Source organism: Neolamprologus brichardi, unplaced genomic scaffold (assembly GCF_056152115.1).
Source record: "Neolamprologus brichardi isolate AB-2024 unplaced genomic scaffold, ASM5615211v1 NODE_ptg000031l+_length_7269946_cov_1, whole genome shotgun sequence".
Lineage (NCBI taxonomy): Eukaryota > Metazoa > Chordata > Actinopteri > Cichliformes > Cichlidae > Neolamprologus > Neolamprologus brichardi.
In genome coordinates, this window is record NW_028270136.1 from 6,909,778 (window position 1) to 6,931,569 (window position 21,792).

General features: G+C 42.4%; 1 protein-coding gene across 4 annotated transcripts in view; it reads right to left on the reverse strand.

Moving 5' to 3' along the window:
• Nucleotides 1-21,792, reverse strand: part of LOC148094750 (NLR family CARD domain-containing protein 3-like) — a 230,279-nt gene that overhangs the window by 43,949 nt on the left and 164,538 nt on the right. The window contains exons 1-6 of one of the 4 annotated variants that reach the window (XM_087837212.1): nucleotides 17,165-17,253; nucleotides 16,576-16,677; nucleotides 14,637-14,715; nucleotides 14,264-14,474; nucleotides 12,321-14,109; nucleotides 8,090-8,263 (exon numbers count right to left, since the gene is read on the reverse strand). In XM_087837212.1, coding sequence (XP_087693338.1) covers nucleotides 8,090-8,263; nucleotides 12,321-14,109; nucleotides 14,264-14,474; nucleotides 14,637-14,715; nucleotides 16,576-16,677; nucleotides 17,165-17,253 — 2,444 coding nt within the window. Of the gene's footprint in view, nucleotides 1-8,089; nucleotides 8,264-12,320; nucleotides 14,110-14,263; nucleotides 14,475-14,636; nucleotides 14,716-16,575; nucleotides 16,678-16,957; nucleotides 17,075-17,164; nucleotides 17,254-21,792 lie in introns of those variants that run through there. The other 3 variants (XM_087837211.1, XM_087837213.1, XM_087837214.1) reach the window with 3 other exon arrangements.

Here is a 21,792-nt window from a genome sequence, read left to right on the forward strand (position 1 = left end):
GTTCTTTTCAAACTGTGTTAAAAGTCATTGTGGTTTTGATTTGACGTGTGCATGTATTGTATCTGATGACGCATGAGGGGGCGTTAACCCTGATGAATCAAAAGCAATCTGAAGTGTCTTTTTGGGCGGAGATCTACAGCTGATGTTTTGCAGTGTACATCTCCCCACGCTGCGTGTGGTCATTAAAATCAATTGTTTGACCAAACTCTTCTGGACCATGGTTGTTTTTACTCTCGTCCTCAATATTGAACCCTTTTTTTTTTTTGCATCCAAATTTTTTTCTGCATTTGGTATAAAACAGACTCCAATTTAGACAATCTCAGGCTCCCTCCCCACCGGAGAGGTGACATTCAATGTCCCAATTGTCAGTCTGGATAGCCGTGACCACCACCCAACACACAATAATGTCATGAAAGCATCATTTTAAAAAGGGCTATGCAAACATGGCCAATAACTTTCATTCTAATGATTGCAAAATGATTTGGGCACAAAACAAATTTTGCTGTTAGAAAACTTGCAGACATCACTATATTCAGTGTAGACCCTCTAAACTAAGTTTGGGGGATGTGATCTTTCAAGAAATGCAGACCAAACTGTGGTTGTTTGTTTACTTACACAACATGTCTTGTAGAATTAACTGGAGTCACCAGCAACAGCATAGTGCAGTCATGTCTCAAGTCTAATAACAGAAGACAGGAAAAGATCAGTAAAGAAACAACGTCCCCAAACCAAAGCACAAATAAAACAATAAGTAAAACAGGCTGATCTAAAGTATGATTAAAGTTCAGCTTGATTAACCTCTTAAGCCCCAACGCCCCCTGATACGGGGGCAAAAAGCAGGAGATCAGGTAGGCTTGGGGCTTAAGAGGTTAATATAAATGTCACTGACAGTTGCTAATATATTGGAAAACCAAAATACTTACCACTGAGTTGATGTCTTTCTGTCCAACAACAGGAGTGCTGGTCCCGAGCCTCAAAGACAGTAAGAAGCAAGCAGAGGGAGAAAAAACAGAACATTTTTCAGAAACTGATTTGATCCTTAATGGCTGTGCAATCATTGTAACATAGAGTTTGCTTATGTTGTTAAATAAAGGCTAGATTTGACATTAATAGATGCCACAGATGTTCAAAAGCTGCCACAAAGCATGAAAAAACTGGACGTCTCCGAAAACGGAGCATTTTTTGCAAATATGTGATATCTTGATAAATCGAGCAGATATTTGAACTTTACACAGCTACATTCTTGCCTGAAAATATCTTAAAAGTTTATTTCGTGACCCAGAAAAAGTAAAAGTTTTTTAGCCGCGTTCCTCCACCATTGCCGCGCTTACAAGTGCGCACAGGCTCCGACAACCATGGCCGACAAATGCGATCCTCCTTTTTCCCAGACCTACCCTTCCTGGGTCACAAAATAACCTTTTAAGATATCTTCAGGAAAGAATGTAGCTGTGTAATGTTCAAATATCTACTTAATTTATAAAAATATCACATATTTGCGAAAGTGCTTCCACGTTTTCGGAGAGCTCTGTTATCCACCAGCGCGATAGCTGACCGGGAGGTCACGGATTGTTATAGTCCAGGAGCACAGCTAATCCTGGCTTATTGTATTCAACCCCCCTGAACTCTTTTGCTACTCAGGTTAAACATGATATATAGTTGTCAAAGGAGCTTGTAAAAAAAAGCGTCTGGACTTCTTTAAGTTGTTTGAAGACGTTTCACCTCTCATCCAAGAAGCTTCTTCAGTTCTAAGGTCAAATGGTGGGGAGTCCCAGATTTAAACGTAGTGGGAGTATCCCCCCACAGAGGGACAAAAGGACCCCCTGATGATCTGCTAATCGCCTGAGCCAAGGTGTGAAACTGGGTGTGGGTCCCAATCAGCCAGAGTTTCGGGTGAGCTCATTGTGAAACCTGGCCCCACCTTATCATGCGAATTCCTGAGGTCAGATGGCCCAGGATGTGAGTGGGCATTAAGGCGTCTGAGGAGGGAACTCAAAACTGGATTATAGATGGCAGACAGTTGGTGTCGTAAACCACCGCCTCTGTTCAAAGATGGTTGCTCACAGTGGACATAGATGGCTTCTTTCACTCCTCTTTCAAACCATGTGTCTTCTCTGTCCAAAATGTGAACATTGGCATCCTCGAAAGAGTGTCCTTTATCCTTAAGATGCAGATGGACTGCTGAGTCTTGTCCTGTGGAGGTGGCTCTTCTATTAGTGGCTCTTCTAATAGAAGAGCCACTAATAGTGGTCCTTTTGTCCCTCTGTGGGGGGATACTCCCACTACGTTTAAATCTGGGACTCCCCACCATTTGACCTTAGAACTGAAGAAGCTTCTTGGATGAGAGGTGAAACGTCTTCAAACAACTTAAAGAAGTCCAGACGCTTTTCTATGCAAGCTCCTTTGACTACAATGACCTGGATGACTGAGAACCTTCACAGACATGTTATATAGTTAGTTAGTTATGGCTATGGATTGAGAATACCCCCCACACCCCACCCTACCCCACCCCTAACGGCTGCACCTCCCGAAGAATTTTGTCTGGGCTCTTATCTCACTTTTTTATTTCAAACAATCAACAGAAAATTTCACTGACATAGTTTTATGTAAGTTTTTTAAGGCTGTGGTTTTAACTTTTAAGTAACATGAGCCCAGCGGCAGCAGTAACGCTAGGCTAACACTAACTAGCTAGAAAGCTTATAAAACTGGTGCTAAACTAAGAGAAGCCACAAAATCAGTTTGAATAAGAGTAAACGTTTACTCACCAAGTCAGTGTATCAGGTAAAGATCCACAGCAATGACAACAATAATCTCTTGAGCTGACGTTTGCTCAACATACTCCATAACAAATGCGAGCACCATGAACATGCGGACTGATCCGTGAGGGAGGAGGACGGTAGTGACGTGGCATTTTCAAAACACATCTTTCATCCTTCCGCACTGAGAAGGAAAACTTCCAGCTTACTTACTTACTTATTAGACAACTCAAATAAATTGAGTTTATCAGCGTTTTTGCCTAAAAAGTACCGGTAACTTCTTTAAATTGAGTTCTAATAACAAATTGAAAACAATTGAGTTCAGCCTATTTAATAATTTTAATTAAACACAATATTACATTTTACATTGCAGTGGACTTCCTAGTTCTTGCTGCTAACTAATCTGAGCTATCACAATAGATAGACCTTAGTCAGGGAGGTACTCAGGGAGGGAATGACCAAGAACCCAATGGTCACAGGCAGAACTTGAGCATTGCTCTGTAGAGAGTTGAGAACCCTCCAGGAGAGCCATTTTCTTTTTTGAATTGAGTGGTTTCAAAATCACTGTGTGATTCTCCTTGAGTAGCCGAGCCAGAGCCCAGACTAAGTCCAAATAAAATCTCTCCAGAAATGTACCAATGCTCCCCATCCGACCTAATGAGAGGTTCTGCAAAGAATGGGAGAAACTGCCCAAAAATAGGTTAAGCATCACACTTAGAAGAACATAAACCTTGAAATGCTGCAAAAATTACTTCAATAAAGTAATGAGAAAAGGAAGTATTGAGGGGCAAGACCAGAGAGGCTAAGAACAGTTATAATAGAAAGCTGGAGTGGAAACTTTAGCAGAAAAGCATGAGAGAGGTAGTGATGCGCAAATCATGAACGAATCGTTCAATACTCGAGAATCACTTTACTGACTCATGAATCATGATTCGCAAGCCCAACTGACTCACTGACTCATCCCTGTTGTTGTTAGCAGCAATATATCTAGCTTATAATTAAAATTGTGGAGAAAAACACAACATCCAGTATCTTAACAAAAACATTTCTGCTCTGAACTGGAAGAAAAAACCCTGAGTAGAAGCTCACATTAAGACAATAGCTCCTCGGTTCACAGTAGCATCGCTCTGCTAACATGCTAACAGCACATTTGAGCTACTCACCTCCTCCCTTCCTGTGTTGAATCGTAAGCCTAACCGAATCACTCAGGACTCACTAATCCCCTCCCTCCTGTGCTGAATTATAGAGCGAGCAAATCACTCAGGACTCACTAACCCCCTCCCTCCTGTGCTCGATCTCAGCGCGAATGAATCACTCAGGACTCGCTCACCCCCTCCCTCTTGTGCTGAATCATAGAGCGAACAAATCACTCACTCACTCACCCTCTCCCTCCTGGCTCACAGCTTCTTCTTCTGCTTGGTTGGCAACCAATGTTAAGGCGCATTACCGCCCCCTGGCTCACAGCTCAGTGGACATTTAGATGAGAAAATATATATTTGGCACAAGGAAAATACTAATAAAATGAAAATAAACAAAATAAATGTTCCCTTTAGAAATTTTTTTGCTCTATAAAATATTTGTTTTCTTTTAGAATCACTTATCTTAGCAGTGGGATATACATGAAAAGAGAAACAAATTAAGTTTGAGCGAAAATTTACATTTTTTGCACTCTCTGGTCAACTGACTCAGTTAACCAAATGACTAAAAAAACAGATTCACTTTGGTGAGTGACTCATTAAAACTCAATTCATTAAAAAAATCAAATTTACCATCACTACAGAGAGGTGTGGAGTAGCAGGAAAACCATCACTGGATACAGGCCATTAAAAGCAGAGGAGCTGAGGGCTGTTTGGACAGGGCCAATGAGTTGAATGAGTTCTGCAACAGAAGGCTCAGCCCAAAAGGCTGATTCTGTTCACCTGGACGTAGTGTTTTCGGTGGGAGAAACATTTTGTCACTCATCCAAGAGACTTCTTCAGTCTCGGCTGACTGCAGGTTTCCCCAAACTTATAAAGAGTACATTTGCACAAAAAATCAAATTAGCACCACTAAAAGAACAATGGGCTGAGAGGATGACCCCAATTTCAGCAACAGGACCACTCTCAGCAAAGACCAAGTGTGTTTGCTTTTAGAACTGTGTCTTAATTCCCACTAATTCACATACAAAATTCAGTACTACAGGCAAAAACATGTGACATGGGTTCCCCAGTTTCATCCATTGTTGCCAACTTGTACATGAAAGAAGTGGACAAGAGGGCTTTGTTATCCTACCCTGGAACACCGCCAAGTCATTGGTTCAGGTATGTGGATGACAACTGGGTGAAAGTCAAATCTCAGGACGTACCACAATTCATGGATCAAATTAACTCGGTTGACCAACACATTATATTCACCAGGGAGGATATGAAAAGTGGCAGGTTAGCCTTCTTACACTGTGAGATTTCCAATTTTAGGTGAAACTTTTAGAGCTCTGCACGGTGAAGCCCCCCAGTGTATCTCTGATCTGTTGAAACCTCATGCATCATCCCGAGCACTTAAGTCATCAGGTCAGAGGTTACTGTTGGTCCCACGTACTAGGTTTAAAACGTGGGGATCGGGCTTTTCAGGCACTGGCACCTAGGTTTTGGAGCTCCCTGCCATTGTCTTTATGCTGTCTGCACTTCATTGACTGCTTTTAATAGCTGAAGCTGAAGACATTTTTTATAAAAAACAAGCTTTTAATTAATTTTTTCACTGTTTTATATTTTTTATTTGTATTTCTGGTTTTATTGTGAAGCACTTTGTGATTTTTATCAGTGAAATGTGCTGTATAAATACATTATACTTACTACTTACTAGTGTGAGATTATTATATTATCTTATGCCACGTTATAACCCTAATTAAAGATTGTGAAATCATTATGTAGTTTTAGTTTGCATTGTTCTCCTGACTTAGAAGAAAGTGATAACTATTACATTTATTGAATTGATTTGTATTACATTAGACTGCTGATTTATTGTGAATGAATGATATTGTTTTATGATGCATTATACTGCTGAGTTATAAGAAATATTGCTTTCAGAGAATGACGGACTTATTTGTGTGACTAGAAAAGAACAGAACATACTGCACAGGAAACCAAGGTCATAACTTAGGCTCACTGAGAGAGAGAAAGAATGTGGATGTTTAGGTTTTATGACTTTGGAGGGGGGCTGAGGGTATAAGAATGTGAGAAACGCTCAGACACTTTGAGATCAGGCGGACACCCTCCTGTGCTCATCTCCCCTTCGGATGGTTTATGCTCAAAAGTGTTGTATGGAATAATGAGAAATGTATGGAATAAAGAGATTGTTGATTGAGCATTTATACACCGAGTGTTGTCCTTCCTTCAGCCCAAAGATCAAAAGAACTGAGCATTTAACACTAGTAATGGGGAACATCTATAAGCTTATATCTACTGTAAACCTACACATATGGATCAGTATTTAAGGTTTGACTCTCATCATCCACTGGAGCATAAACTGGGTGTCATCAGGACGCTACAACACAATGTGAACACCATCTTCACAGACACAGCGGCCAGGGAAGCAAAAGAACATCACATCAAGATGGCCCTGAGTAAATGTGGTTATCCCAGCTGGACCTTGGTCAAAGCTGGGAGGGTGCCTAAAGAAAGCTTCAGCCAATCCAGAAGAGAAGGAAAACCGCTGCCTAAGTTAAAACCAGTAGTGATCCCGTATGTGTCAGAAGTATCAGAACAGTTGAATAGCATTTTTTGTAAACACCGCGTTTCTGGTCCCCCAATGATCAGGTCCCCCTACACAAATAGAGTAATACAGTGTACGCTGTTAAGTGCCAGGAGGATTGCGATGATTTATACATCATGGAAACCAAACAACCTCTTTTGAAGCCGATAGCACAACACAGAAGCGCTAACTCATCAGGCCAGGATGCCGCAGTCTATTTACACCTACAAGCCAGTGGACACTCCTTCAATGATGAGGATGTTCACATACCAGACAGGGAGGAACGCTGGTTTGAGCGGGGAGTCAAGGAGGCCATTTACATGAAAAGGGAACGACCATCTCTTAATCGAGGAGGGGGGATAAGGGTACGTCTTTCGCCATCTTCCAGTGCTTATTGCACCTCTGGCAGATCAGGTGCCACTATCTTGTGTAGTCATGTTTTTCATTTGGTTATTTTTAAAGCCCCAAGATGCCACCCAAAAGCATAGGATTTAAAGTATAAAAATAATTATGTATAGGATTTTTTTTTTTTTTAAAAAACATTCAAAATTTGTGGTTTGCCACTTTTAGCAGGTGCTCTAGCAACACAACCCCTGCAAAGTTCGTAGAGCAACATATTACAAAATGACTGTATTTTATAACTTTAAATGTAATATGTTTGGTGCTTTGGCTTGTTAGTTCCTGTTCTTACTCTCTTGGAGCAAATTCTCAAATACAAATATATAATAAATAATAAAATAGTAAAATAATAATGATAATGCAACACTAAACACTTACAGATCTTCTTCGTTAGATATATTACTGCCCCACTGAAAGGGCAGCATGATGGCATGGGGGTTAGCATTTTTTTCAAACAGCACGAAGGCCTTGAGTTTGAATCCACCAACTGGATGTGCCCGTTGGTGGTGACTGGTGACTTGTACAGTATGTACCCCACTTTTAACCCTAGGGCAGATGGGATTGACCCCCCCCCCCCCGCAACCCTGATAAGGATAATGTAGCGAACAAAAAAGTATGAAATAACCCAAACATATTTATATTTTAGATCCTTTAAAATAACCACCCTTTGCTTTGATTACTGCTTTGCACACTTGGCATTCTTTTGGTGAGCTTAATAAAAGCGTCATTTCTTTTTACTTAGCTGATTGGTTCTTTTCATAATGTGAATTCTAACAGTTGTCAAATAGGGCTGTCAGCTGTGTACCAATCTGACTTCTCCACAATACAGCTGATGGTACCAAACCCATGAAGAAGCCAAGAAATTCCACAAATTAATCCTGACAGGGTACACCTGTGAAATGAAACCATTTCAGGCGGCTAAACCATGAAGCTTATTGAGAGAAAGCGGAGGGTTTGCAGCGCTGTCAACAAAGCAAAGGGGGGCTACTTTGAGCAATCTAAAATATAAAACATATTTAGAGTTATTTATTATTTTTCTCGCTACATAATTCCATATATTTTGCTTTATATATTTGATGTCTTCAGTATGTGTCTATAATTTAGAAATTAGTAAAAATGAAGACAAACCATTAAATGAGGTGTGTCCAAATTTTTGACCAATAGTGTATATTACTCAACTTCAATGTCAACAGTCAATTTGTTGTTCTGACCTGAGAGTTTGCAGTTTGCAGTTCGGATTCTTCAGTCCTTCAGACAGAAACATTACCCCTGAATCCTGCAGGTTGTTGTTACTCAGGTCCAGCTCTCTCAGACAAGATGACTGAGATTGGAGAGCTGATGATAGAGCTTCACAGCTTTTTTCTGAGAGATTACAGCCACCCAGTCTGTAAAACAAACAAAAGAAAGATATTTATAATCAGATAAATCACCTTTGATAGTCCCCTACACTCCATAGAGGAGGTGGGTGGGAGGACCATATTAGTCAAGCTGTGGAGTCCCTGAGCACGTCCTATTAGCATTGACTGCAACAGCCACAGTATACGATGGAGCGTATTCACAGGTCCTTCATCCTGACAGCAGTCAGAGTGAACAATACCCACATGTCTGTGTAGGTTCTCAGCCATCTGGGTCATGTGAGTCGAAAGAGAATGAAGCTTCTCAGGTAAGAGGTGAATCATCTTCAAGAAACATAAAGAATTTGAGTTGCCTTCTTAGAATTGCCTCCTTAGAGCACCCAAACAGTATGTATAAAAATACATGTATATCATTATCACTCCCTCACACTGTATGCACTTATACAAACAATAATAACAAAAATAACCTGGGTGTATTCTACTGTATGTAGTCACCATCTCTAAAGGGCCTTGTATTTAGGATTTTTTGTACAGAATTTTGTCTTTTTTATTTAGCTATGTTTTTTATTTCTATTTCTATTTTTTCTATATATCTCTAATTTTACGCTTCTTCCTCTTCCTTGTGCTGCTGCAACAAGTGAATTTCCCCAGTGCTGGATTAAATAACGTCTATGTCTGTGAATACAGACAAGGCAAACAAAACAAGTAATGAAAGTCAAATAACTATCGACTACAAAAGTCTGAAAGCTTTAGAAAAAAATGATTTCTTGTTGGGAAAAAAATTGGATGATGTCACTACAGAAACTAATACAGTCCACATGGTTTTTACTGCCCTATGCATCGCCAACAATACGGTTCTCATGAACTGGAAAAATAAAAATAATCTTAATTCTAGCCAATATAGAAACCATCTAATTGATCACATTAGTCTCGATACAGCCTCTGCCACCACATTAGATCAATCCCTCAGTGCTCCTTTGATCGGCTCCATCACCTAGCGGGGGTGGGGAGTCGTGGTTTGGTCCCGCCATAGCTATTGTGGTTGATGTGGAGGTTGGGATGGGCTTAGGGCGTCTTAAGAATCAATAGGGTCGTTATCCCTGGAGGGCTTAACCTGGGGGTTCTGGTCATAACCTGGTTAGTGGCTCTGGTCGCTCTTAGAGGGTGTTCTCCTCGTGGCTGCGTTCAGCAGGGCTGGGGGAGGGTCTGTGCTGGCGGACGAAGGTTACTAGACTGGTAGCGTGGCTGCCCCTGAGTGGATCCGGGGCAGGCTTGAGGGCTTGGGTTTCGGGGGTGCTTCGTCTCCGTGCTGGGGCTCTGGCTGGGCCTTGGGGGCTTCGGTCCTCGTTGGTGTGTCGCCGAGGTTGTGGGCGGGTGGGTGCACGGGGGCTCAGCCGTGGCGCAGTGGGCCTCTGGTGCATCGGCCTAACTGGGGGGCTCTTCAACTGGCAGGGTGGTTGTTCCATCCTTGCAGGAGTCCACTCTGCAGGTGGGGGAGATACATAGGAGAGGTGGAGAATAAACTCAACCTGGGTGCCTATTGTCTTGTGTATTCTGGGAGATGATTGAATGTTGGGGTGGGTACAGTTTCCTCTGCGGTGGGGTCGGGTGGGCTGCCCGGGTCCTGTGGGGCTTGACGGTGCTGCTGCCGTAGGCGCCGGTCTGGATGGGCCTTGGCTCCCTTGTTTTGGTGGGTGCCAGAGGACGGGGGTGCCTACTGGGGTAAGCGGGGGAGCTGGCCCTAGGGAGGGGCATCTTGCGCCTCCCTTCTTTTCCACCCCATCCCCGGCTGCCTCCCTCTTCCCGCTCCACCACACCCACCCACACAGGTAGGGCTCTGGGGTGCGGGTGTGTCACCAGGGTGCAGGGGAGGCATCCCCCCCCGTCCCCGTCCCCTTCTGGCCACCTGTGCCTCAATTTTATTTCACAACTTAGACATCTGCATTACTCACACTCTTATAACACACATATATATATAGGGCCTTGAGGGTGGGCACGTTAACGGCGTCCAGAGGACGGTCTGTGTATTCAACCACACCTCTGGCGCCGGTGCCCACCTCTCAATTTTAAATCCATGTAGACATTGAGGGTTCTCAGGAGGGGCGGTGCTAGCACCTGCTGTTCTCAGGCAGCAGCACCATGCCCTCCATGCAGCAACACTACACATGAGCGGGAGGATGGAGGTATAGGGTCTTCACACACACCCTTTCTCTGCTGGCCATCAGGGCGGAGGGCTGGGAGGAGGTGTTGGCCATCCGATTGGACTCCCTGCTGCTGCGGAGCCTGGGGTGGTCTTCTGCTGGCTTCTTCTCTGTGGCTACTGCGTGACCCCTTGTCTGGGGCTCTCCTCAGCTCTTCCAAGGAGGGTGGCAAAGATGCCCCTCCGGTGGTCCTCCTTGGGCTCTCGCACTATGGGGCCTCTGGACGTATGGAGCCTGGATCTCCTCCGTGCCTGCTTCATGCCCTGGGGGACAGGGCTATGACCCTCTACACCCTCTAGCAGACCATTACATGGGGAAACCTTTTGAATACAAGTGCGCTTATCCACACAGGTGTGCACACGGGTGTTCACTGTTCATAGACATAAACTACATCTTTCTTTTTTTTTTTTACTCTTTTTTTTATTATTTATTTTATTTTATTTTCAGTTGTTACAGACGGGACAGACATGAGTGAGAGATAGGAAAGGGAGAAAGAAAGAGGAAGGAAAAGAAAAACTGAAGGGGAGAGGGACAGTGAGAAAGGGGGGGGGGGGGGGGGGAATATCTCCGGGATCACCTGTTGAGAGAAAAAGAATAGAAAAACAAGGAAAAAAAAACCAAAGCAACATACTAAAAACAACACCATCGCATTAATCTAGCTAAGTGTAAAAAGCAGTAAATACTAAATATTGAATGTTGTTGTGCAGCACGCAGGACAGACAGCGCACAATGTGCTTTGAAGTAGCAGCCAAGAAAGGTGTGATTTAAGTCTACGAACAGTGAACACCTGTGTGCACACCTGTGTGGATCGGCGCGCTTGTATTCAAATGGTTTCCCCATGTAATGGTCTGCAAGAGGATGTAGAGAGCCATAGCCCTGTCCCCCAGGGCAAACTACACCTTTCTTGGCTGCTACTTCAAAGCACATTGTGTGCTTTTGGTCCTGCGTGCTGCACAACAACATTACATATTTAGTATTTACTGCTGTTTACACTTAGCTAGATTAATGCAATGGTGTTGTGTTTAGTATGTTGCTTTGTTTGGGTTTTTTTTGCTTGTTTTCTCTTCTTTTTCTCTCAACAGGTAATCCAGGAGATTTTTTTTCTTTCTCTTTTTAAGTGCTCTTTCTCACTGTCCCTCTTCCCTTCTGTTTTTCATTTCCTTCATCTTTCTTTCTCCCTTTCCTATCCTTCAGTCATGTCTGTCCCGTCTGTAACAACTGAAAATAAAATAAAATAAAAAATAACAACAAAGGTCGATCAAATGGACCAAAACGGCAATGCCGTGATCATCCATTTGGCAAAGTAAATCCATTGGGTATCCTTGTTGGTCTTCAGACAATAATTCTGACGGCTAAAGAATCAAATGGGACAGGCAAAAAAAAAAAAAAAGAACAAAATGTTTTCCTTTAATGTCAATTATATTTTAATTTTCCTAACAGAAACTAGGTTTTCATCTCTATATCTAGATGGAAACCAATTAGTGGCCGATAGACAGAGGGTGTTTCTCATTTATGTTCTGTAGCCTACTTCAGCCAAACTAATTTTTCTACTGTATCGCACATAGACCCAGCATGGTATTTTTTTTTTCTGGAGGCGGAAAGGAGCTGAGAGCAGACAGCTGTAAGAGAGAATACTGAACAACCTGAAAAGGCTGGAACTGAGTACTGCAGCATTAAATGATGTAACAGATTCTATTTAATGAAATCATTGTGGTATATCTCAGGATATACAGGAAGTAAAACTTTCAGTGATAAAATACCTTAATTAAAATCAACTTCTAAAGCAATATTTAAAAAAATATTTAAATTGAATTTAGTTCAGTTCAGTTTTTTGAATTGAACTAAGTTTTATGTTAAAATGAAAGTATGACCACATTTTCACGTACAGAGCTTTGTTGGAGGCTTTGACCACTGGCAGCAGCCTCAGAAGAGCCTCCTCTGCAGCAGAATATTTCTTCAGGTCAAACACATCCAGATCTTTTTCTGATGACAGTAAGATGAAGACCAGAGCTGACCACTGAGCAGGAGACAGTTTATATGGGGAGAGACTTCCTGAACTCATGTACTTTTCTATGTCCTCCACTAGAGAATGATCATTCAGTTCATTCAGACAGTGGAGCAGATTAATGCTTTTCTCTGCAGACAGATTCTCATTTAGCTTCTTCTTGATATGTTGGACGGTTTCCTGATTGATCTGTGAGCTACTTACTATCTGTGTCAGCAGACCTCGTAGGAGAGTTTGATTGGTCTGCAGTGAAAGACCCAGGAGGAAGCGGAGGAACAAGTCCAGATGTCCATTTGGACTCTGTAAGGCAATGTTCACAGCACTCTGGTAGAGAGACTGTTTCTTCAATAATTTAGACAACTTGGAGGTTGTTTGTTGTTCTTCCATCAGATTGAGTCCAGAGTTAGTGAAGGTCAGATGGACATGAAGAGCAGCCAGAAACTCCTGAACACTCAGATGGATGAAGCAGAACACCTTGTCCTGGTACAGGCCTCTCTCCTCTTTAAAGATCTGTGTGAACACTCCTGAGTACACTGAGGCTGCGCTAATATCGATGCCACACTCTTTCAGGTCTGATTCATAGAAGATCAGGTTTCTTTTCTTCAGCTGATCAAAAGCCAGTTTTCCCAAAGACTTAATCATCTTCCTGCTCTCTTGACTCCAGTGTGGATCTGTCTCAGCTCCTCCATCATACTTGACCTTCTTCACTTTGGCCTGAACCACCAGGAAGTGGATGTACATCTCAGTAAGGGTCTTGGGCTGTTCTCCCTCTCTGGTTTTCAATACATCCTCCAGAACTGTAGCAGTGATCCAGCAGAAGACTGGGATGTGGCACATGATGTGGAGGCTTCGTGATGTCTTGATATGGGAGATGATCCTGCTGGCCTGCTCCTTATCTCTGAATCTCTTCCTGAAGTACTCCTCTTTCTGTGGGTCAGTGAACCCTCTGACCTCTGTCACCATGTGAACATACTGAAGGGGGATCTGATTGGTTGCTGCAGGTCGTGTGGTTATCCAGAGGCGAGCAGAGGGAAGCAGTCTACTCTTGATGAGGTTTATCAGCAGCACATCCACTGAGGTGGACTTTCTAGGGTCAGTTAGGATTGTAGTTTTGTGGAAATCCAGAGGAAATCGACACTCATCCAGACCATCAAAGATGAACACAACCTGGAAGTCTTCAAAGCTGCAGATTCCTGCTTCTTTGGTTTCAGTAAAGAAGTGATGAACAAGTTCCACCAAGCTGAACTTTTCCTCTTTCAGCACATTCAGCTCTCTGAAAGTGAATGGAAATATGAACTGGATGTCCTGGTTGGCTTTGTCTTCAGCCCAGTCCAGGGTGTATTTTTGTGTTAAGACTGTTTTCCCAATTCCAGCCACTCCCTTTGTCAGCACTGTTCTGATTGGTTCATCTCTTCCAGGTGAGGCTTTAAAGATGTCTTCTTGTCTGACTGTTTTTTCTGGTCTGTCTGGTTTCCTGGATGCTGTTTCAATCTGTATGACCTCATGTTCATCATTGACCTCCACAGTCCCTCCCTCTGTGATGTGGAGCTCTGTGTAGATCTGATTCAGATGGGTTGATTTTCCTGCTTTAGCGATCCCCTCAAACACACACTGGAACTTCTTCTTCAGGTTAGATTTAAGTTCATGTTGACAAACGGCAGCAAAATGTTCTGAAAGTAGAATATTAATTCATGTTTTAAGAAGTTCAAATTAAATTCAATTTCATTAAGAATTACTATCTAAAAAAATGTTGGTTCTTCTCTTGAAACATTCAGAAATGTTTCATTTATTCAGCAGCCTTAGTTTTGAAAGAAATCCTCTTACTGCTCTGCAAACAGTCAGCCATCTTCTTTTGCTTCATTCTCCTCAGGAAGTTCAATGTGATCTTCATAAATGCTTCTCTGCTGCTCCTCTCCTGCTCTTCATCCTCGTCCTCCTTCTGACTCTCTAAGTATTCTGGGTAATCTGGACTCAGAACCTTCTGGATCTTCTTCAGCTCGTTCTTCACAAAGGTGATGATGTGGTCCTCCAGCAGCTGGAACAGAATACTTTATGAATGAACCAACCAGATTGAAATCATAGAGCGAAACATCAGATCCACGTTGGACACTCTGACAATCCACTAGTCTACATAGAGCATCATGGAGATGACTGTGAACAGAATAGATGTAAAAGTAGTTGTTGTACATGTACAAACCCTAAATACGAAGTCCACGTGTGTTTGATGCTGCTGGGCAGACTGACCACTGGGAACCTCTGAGCTCTCCTGGTCCACTCTGTGGATTCATCAAGAATTAGTTCAAGCTAGTCAGTGATATTTTGACATAGTCCATGATTTAGACTAGATTAGAAAATTATGGTATCAGAGTGGGAGGACTGAAGTGGGTGTGGAGCTACTTAAGAAACAATTAATACAAGTCAACCTGTATGGCTATATAATGGTAAGTTCCCACCGGTAATTGCCAGCTTCAAATGATTTATATTACACATAAAAAGCACATGTAGAGTCTGAAACATACTGACATTCATACTATTTGCCGATGATACAGAAATGTTTAGTTCTATTTACAGGTGTGCCAGCAAGTGACTGTAACCAAGCCAGGTGTGCACCCACTCAAGTGTCTCAAAATCCAAAATGCTGGTGTTGTTAAACACAGTTTTCTTCTATTAAGAAATCTTGTTATCAGTATAATGAGACCCCAGTACAAAAAAGATGGGTGAAACGATGGTTTCTGCACATACACTGATGTTGTAACTTAGTTTTGACAGTAACAGATGACAGATTCAGTTTGAGCCTCACCGAAATAAAAGAAGAATTTATTTTTGTTATATTATGAAGACTGAATGAAATATTTTTGTCAAAATGAAAATATGTGAGACACATACTTAATGGTTATATTCAACATATAATCACAGTTTCAGTGGTACTGACCTATTGTTTTTTTGTTTTGTTTTTTTGTAGTGCACTCAAACTGCTGGAGTATGAATGTAATTCTCCACCTCACGCATGGTGTGATTCATGTTTATATATTGTGAGTGATTGAACTTTTCTTCCTCATAGATACTTTCTAAGATTTTTCTCAGTATTGATGGTAAAACTTTAAATATTTAAAGTTAAATAGTTAAAATATTTCAATCTCCCTGTTTCAGTCTAGTTTGAATTGCATATTTGTTATTCAGCAGGTATTGAGACAGATGCTACAGGAATGACCTTGTGCACTGTTACTGATCCAGATGTTGCTGTGAGTCAGAATACCAGGTGTAATCTGCTTTACTCAGAGCATTTGTTTGGAAAAACATCACTCTGCTCTGAATTCAAACGCAGCAGAATTATTCATATAAAATGAGATCTGATCACTGATCTGGGTTGTTCTTCATGTCCATGTGCAATCATTCTATACAGCATCAGTCAGAACACTCTGTGGGACAAAAAAAAATACTTCAAACCTTTCACTGACTCGATCTGTAACACTAAACAATTTCTTGACCCTGTTCTTGTGTTTAGATATTAGTTTGATTTATTAATTTATGTCTATAAATGTAATTTTAGAGTTTCAAATTTACAAATATAACCCAGGCATTTCCAGAATGATTGACTTCTTGATCTCCTACAGAGATACAGTTTAGAGACCAGCAAACAACATCAAGCAGTTCAATTAAATCAGACACCAAACGGACATCAAAGAGTTTCTGTTACAGCTCACCTCTCTGCTTCAGACAGAGGCTGGACTTTAAAATTAGTGAAGTTCTCATTGGTGCAGTCACTCTTTAAGGACTCAAAGCTGTGTTCAGGTCCAGGTTCACGTTCAGGTCCAGCAGGTCTAGAGGAAGAAAAAATTGGTTTTCATTTGCAGCCACAGAAGCTGGTGAAGACTTAGAATACCTTCATCATCCTAAAGAGAAAGTGGTTTGCAGGCTGAGCATGAGCAGAAGGAAACTCCCAACTAGTGTTGACAGCGTAAGAACAGAGCGCCACCCAAAGATGAACACAGTCATTTATATTTTGCAGGACTATTTATGGTCTTGCTGTGAGCAGCACAAGTTTAAATGTTGGACATGTTCCACAGAATAAAGAAATTCCTCGCTCAGTGACTTCATTTCCTGACATCAAAGTTTTCCTGTTACTAGCAGCTCACCTCTCTGCAGCAGGTGCCTGCTGGATATTAAAAATAATGGCCTCTTCTATACACCCACCACTCTGTGAGGACAAACAGCTGGGTGGAGGTCCAGGTTGGTTCCTGTGAATAATGATGGAGCAGTGATGTGAGTGCTGAGCTGTGACATGGAGAAGAGTCATGGACAGTTAGAGATGGTCATCTCACCTCTGAGCTTTGGTCTGGCTCTCATGTTCCTCACACAGAGTGGTTTTAGAGGGAGGGACTCCCTCCTCTCTGTCCTGACACTGATCCATGCTGCTGAATTCACATCCACATCAGCTCACACATACTTTCTACTTTCGTCATCATTTAAACCAGACACAAAACTGAAATCAAAGAGTTCATGTGACTAACAGCTCACCTCCCTGCAGCACTTGGATGGTGTCCTTTAAAATGAATGGGAGGTTCTATAGAAGAGTTACTCATACAGCTGGGTTCAGATTGAGGTCCATGTTTTTGTTTACCCCCACGTTTACGTCTTTTCCTGTGAATAATGATGGAGCAGTGATGTGAGTGCTGAGCTGTGACATGGAGAAGAGTCATGGACAGTTAGAGATGGTCATCTCACCTCTGAGCTTTGGTCTGGCTCTCATGTTCCCCACACAGAGTGGTTTTAGAGGGAGGGACTCCCTCCTCTCTGTCCTGACACTGATCCATGCTGCTGAATTCACATCCACATCAGCTCACACAAACTTTCTACCTTCACCTGCAGAGGAAACACGAATCACTCATGTGTGCATCAACTGAAATCCTCATTTCCATCATGTGTGCTGTCCAAATATCAGCTGCTTCTTTCCTTGTACATCTCAGTGTCAGCTGAATGCAGTCAGTTAGCAGTGTGAGGCAGAGGAAGCTGCCATCAGCTGCTCTACTTCTACTATGAGTCCAATAAATGGAGCCGTGACGCACACACGATGCATTCACTGACCCACACTGATTCACTGTGACTGGAAGCTTCAGTCCATTAATATTCAGTCAGCTCAACATGTGTGAACAACATTTTCAAACATTTCAGCTGATCCATGATTCAAAGAGGATCAGCAGAGTTAAAGTTTCACACTAACTATTCCTGCTGAGTTTGCAGAGAACTGTACACACATTTGCTGATTTATTTATTTATTTTATTTACACAGATTTACTGGTAATGAGAAGTTTCTTCCACCCAGTAATGCTTTGTGTTTGAGTTCAGGATTAAGGTGGACAGCAAACCAGAGCTCTTAATTAGTCTTCCACTTGTCCTGTAGAGTAATTGTTTCTCCATCCAGTATCCGTTAGATATAAACACTCAACCTTTGCTTGCAGATTCCACCGTGACTGGACTTGGTAATGAGCTGGAAACACATCAGTATTGATAGCACTGATAGATCACTTAAAACTGATTATGAAGTGGTGCTTTCATCCACATTTATGTGGGATTATGTGAAATCAAGGAGGTTGATGTAGCCTTGTGTCATAGTTTGTATGAAACAAACCAGTTGAATTCTACTGCCTTTAAGGCAGGGGCCTCGAACTCCAGGCCTTGAGGGCCGGTGTCCTGCAGGTTTTAGATCTCACCCTGGGTCAACACACCTGAATCAAATGATTAGTTCATTACCAGGCCTCTGGCAAACTTCAAGACATGTTGATGAGGAAACTTAGCCATTTAAATCAGCTCTGTTAGATCAAGGACACATCTAAAACCTGCAGGACACTGGTTCTCGAGGACTGGATTTCAAGACCTCTGCTTAAAAGCTCTGTAATCCAACTTTTTTCTGGAGGATCCGCTTCAAACATCTAAAGAAGATCTGTGTGTATTTGATATGCCCAAAATCTTTGAACACTTAATTTTTGTTTAATCAGAGTTATGGTTATGCACTTTGCACCTTTCGGTTATGTCCTCGGCCAAGGGGTAATCTGGGCATAACAAGAAATGTAACCTCCAACGTCAGCCAAGAAAGTGGCAAAACCAGGCAATTTCAAATGCTATGCATCCCTTTATTGACTTCAGCAGTGACCTATGCCAAAATAACAAATAGTAGATCTCTAAAGGCCCCTGAGCTTCCCTGCCCCAAAAAAAGTTGAACAAATTATCAATTATCTTACCTAAAGTCCTACTTCGAAATCCAATCGAAAACGAGTTTCAGCAGAAAAGGCTTCTTACTCCTGTGAGGATCCTGCAGTGTTCAATATATTCAATTTCAATTCAATTGAATTCAATTTTATTTATATAGTGCCAAATCACAACAACAGTCGCCTCAAGGTGCTTTATATTGTACAGTAGATTGTACAATAATATATACAGAGAAAAACCCAACAACCATATGACCCTCTATGACCCAGCAATTTAGCGACAGTGGGAAGGAAAAACTCAGTTTTAACAGGACGAAACCTCCGGCAGAACCAGGCTCAGGAAAGGGCGGCCATCTGCTGCGACCGGTTGGGGTGAGAGAAGGAAAACAGGACAAAGAAATGCTGTGGAAGAGAGACAGAGGTTAATAATAGATATGATTCAATGCAGAGAGGTCTATTAACACATACTGAGTGAGAAAGGTGACTGGAAAGGAAAAACTCAATGCATTGTGGGAATCCCCCGACAGCCTACATCTATTTCTGCATAACTAAGGGAGGATTCAGGGTCACCTAGTCCAGCCCTAACTATATGCTTTAGCAAAAAGGAAAGTTTGAAGCCGAATCTTAAAAGTAGAGATAGTGTTTGTCTCCCGAATCCAAACTGGAAGCTGGTTCCACAGAAGAGGGTCCTGAAAACTTCTTCCTGTTAAAACTGAGTTTTTCCTTCCCACTGTCGCTAAAGTGCTTGCTCACAGGGGGTCATATGATTGCTGGGTTTTTCTCTGTACCTATGAAGCGCCTTGAGGCGACTGTTGTTGTGATTTGGTGCTATATAAATAAAACTGAATTGAATTGAATTATTTAAGACCTTGTATGTGAGGGGCAGGATTTTGAATTCAATTCTGGATTTAATAGGAAGCCAATGAAGGGAAGCTAAGACAGGAGAAATATACTCTCTCTTTCTAGTCCCTGTCGGTACTCTTGCTGCAGCATTTTGGATTGACTGAAGGCCTTTCAGGGAGGTTTTACGACATACTGATAATAATGAATTAAAGTAGTCCAGTCTGGAAGTAATAAATGCGTGAACCTGTTTTTCAGCATCACTCTGAGACAGGACATTTCTAATTTTAGAGATGATGTGCAAATGGAAGAAAGCAGTCCTACATATTTGTTTAATATGTGCGTTGAAGGACATATCCTGGTCAAAAATGAAACCAAGGTTCCTCACAGTGTTACTGGAGGCCAAAATAATGCCATCCAGAGTAAGAATCTGGTTAGATACCATATTTCTAAGATTTTCATGGCTGAGTAAAATAACCTCAGATTTATCTGAATTATGAAGCAGAAAGTTAGCGGCCATCCAGGTCTTTATGTATTTAAGACATTTCTGCAGTTTAACTAAATGGTGTGTGTTATCTGGCTTCATGGATAGATAGAGCTGGGTGTCATCTGCATAGTAGTGAAAATTTATACTATGTCTTCTAATAATACTCCCTAGGCCCTAGGGGAAGCATTTATAATGTAAACAGATTTGGTCATCGCACTGAACCCTGTGGGACACCATAATTGACATTAGTTTGTGCGGAGGACTCTCCATTTACATGCACAAATTGGAGTCTATTAGATAGATATGATACAAACCACTGCAGCTCAGTACCTGAAATACCTACGGCATGTTCTAATCGCTCTATTGGACATTATGGTCAACAGTATCGCATGCTGCACTAAGGTCTAGCAGGACAAGCACAGAGATGAGTCCACTGTCAGAGGCCATAAGAAGATAATTTTTAACCTTCACTAAAGCTGTTTCGCTGCTGTGATGAGCTCTGAAAACTGACTGAAACTCTTCACTTTGGTGACAGTGGGAAGGAAAAACTCCCTTTTAACAGGAAGAAACCTCCGGCAGAACCAGGCTCAGGGAGGGGCGGCCATCTGCTGCGACCGGTCCTTGGGAAAGACACTTCACCAACCGCCTACTGGTGATAGCCAGAGGGGCAGATGGCGTGATATGGTTGCCTTGCTTCTGTCAGTCTACCCCAGGGCAGCTGTGGCTATAACTGTAGCTTGCCTCCACCATTGAGTGAATGAATAGTGGAATTGCAGTGTGCTTTGGGTGCCTAGAAAAGCATTATATAAATGCAATCCATTATTATTATTATTATTATTATTCCTCTGCAGATGATCTGTTAGCTGTTTGACAACTACTCTTTCAAGTACTTTTGATGAAGTCCTTGAAAGAGACACAATGAAGAAGGTGCCTAAGAAGTACAGGCTGCTGTCCATATCTGAAGCCTTGGAAACTGCCAAGCAACGACTCACAGCCTTGGCCAGCAGCTTGAAGAGGTACACCAGAGAGATAGAAGGCAGGAGAATAAACCAGCTTTTTCCCACGGACCCAGCCAAGGTGTAATCTCAGTGGCAAAGGAACAATATGAGAACAGCACCACCAAGGCTGGATACAGAAAAATACTGGAAGAGCATATGGGAGAAGGACGCAACCCATAACAGCAATGCTCAGTGGCTAGTGGATCTGAGGGCAGACCACAGCAACCTCCCTGAACAGGGTCCAGTAACCATCACAGTGGCAGATATCCAAGGAAGGGTCTCCAGTATGAAGAGTTGGACAGCACCAGACCCTGATGTGGTTCACGCCTACTGGCTGAAGAAGCTGACTGCACTCCACGAGTGCCTGGCAGCACAAATGAACCAGCTGCTATTTGATGAGAGACACCCAGAATGGCTAAACGAAGGCCAGACAGTCCTGATCCTAAAGGACCCCCAGAAGGGGCCGGTCCCCTCCAACTACTGACCAATAACCTGCCTCAGCACTACGTGGAAGCTCCTGTCAGGCATCATGGCGGCTAAGATGAACAGGCACATGTGTCAATACATGAGCGGGGCACAGAAAGGTATGGGCAAGAATACCAGAGGCGCAAAACACCAGCTACTGGTAGACCGAGCAGTCAGCCGAGACTGCAAGACCAGACTGACCAACCTGTGCACTGCCTGGATTGATTACAAGAAGGCCTATGACTCAGTGCCCCACACCTGGATCCTGGAATGCCTAGAATTGTACAAGATCAACAAGACCCTGAGAACCTTCATCTTTAACTCAATGGGAATGTGGCGGACAACACTAGAGGCCAA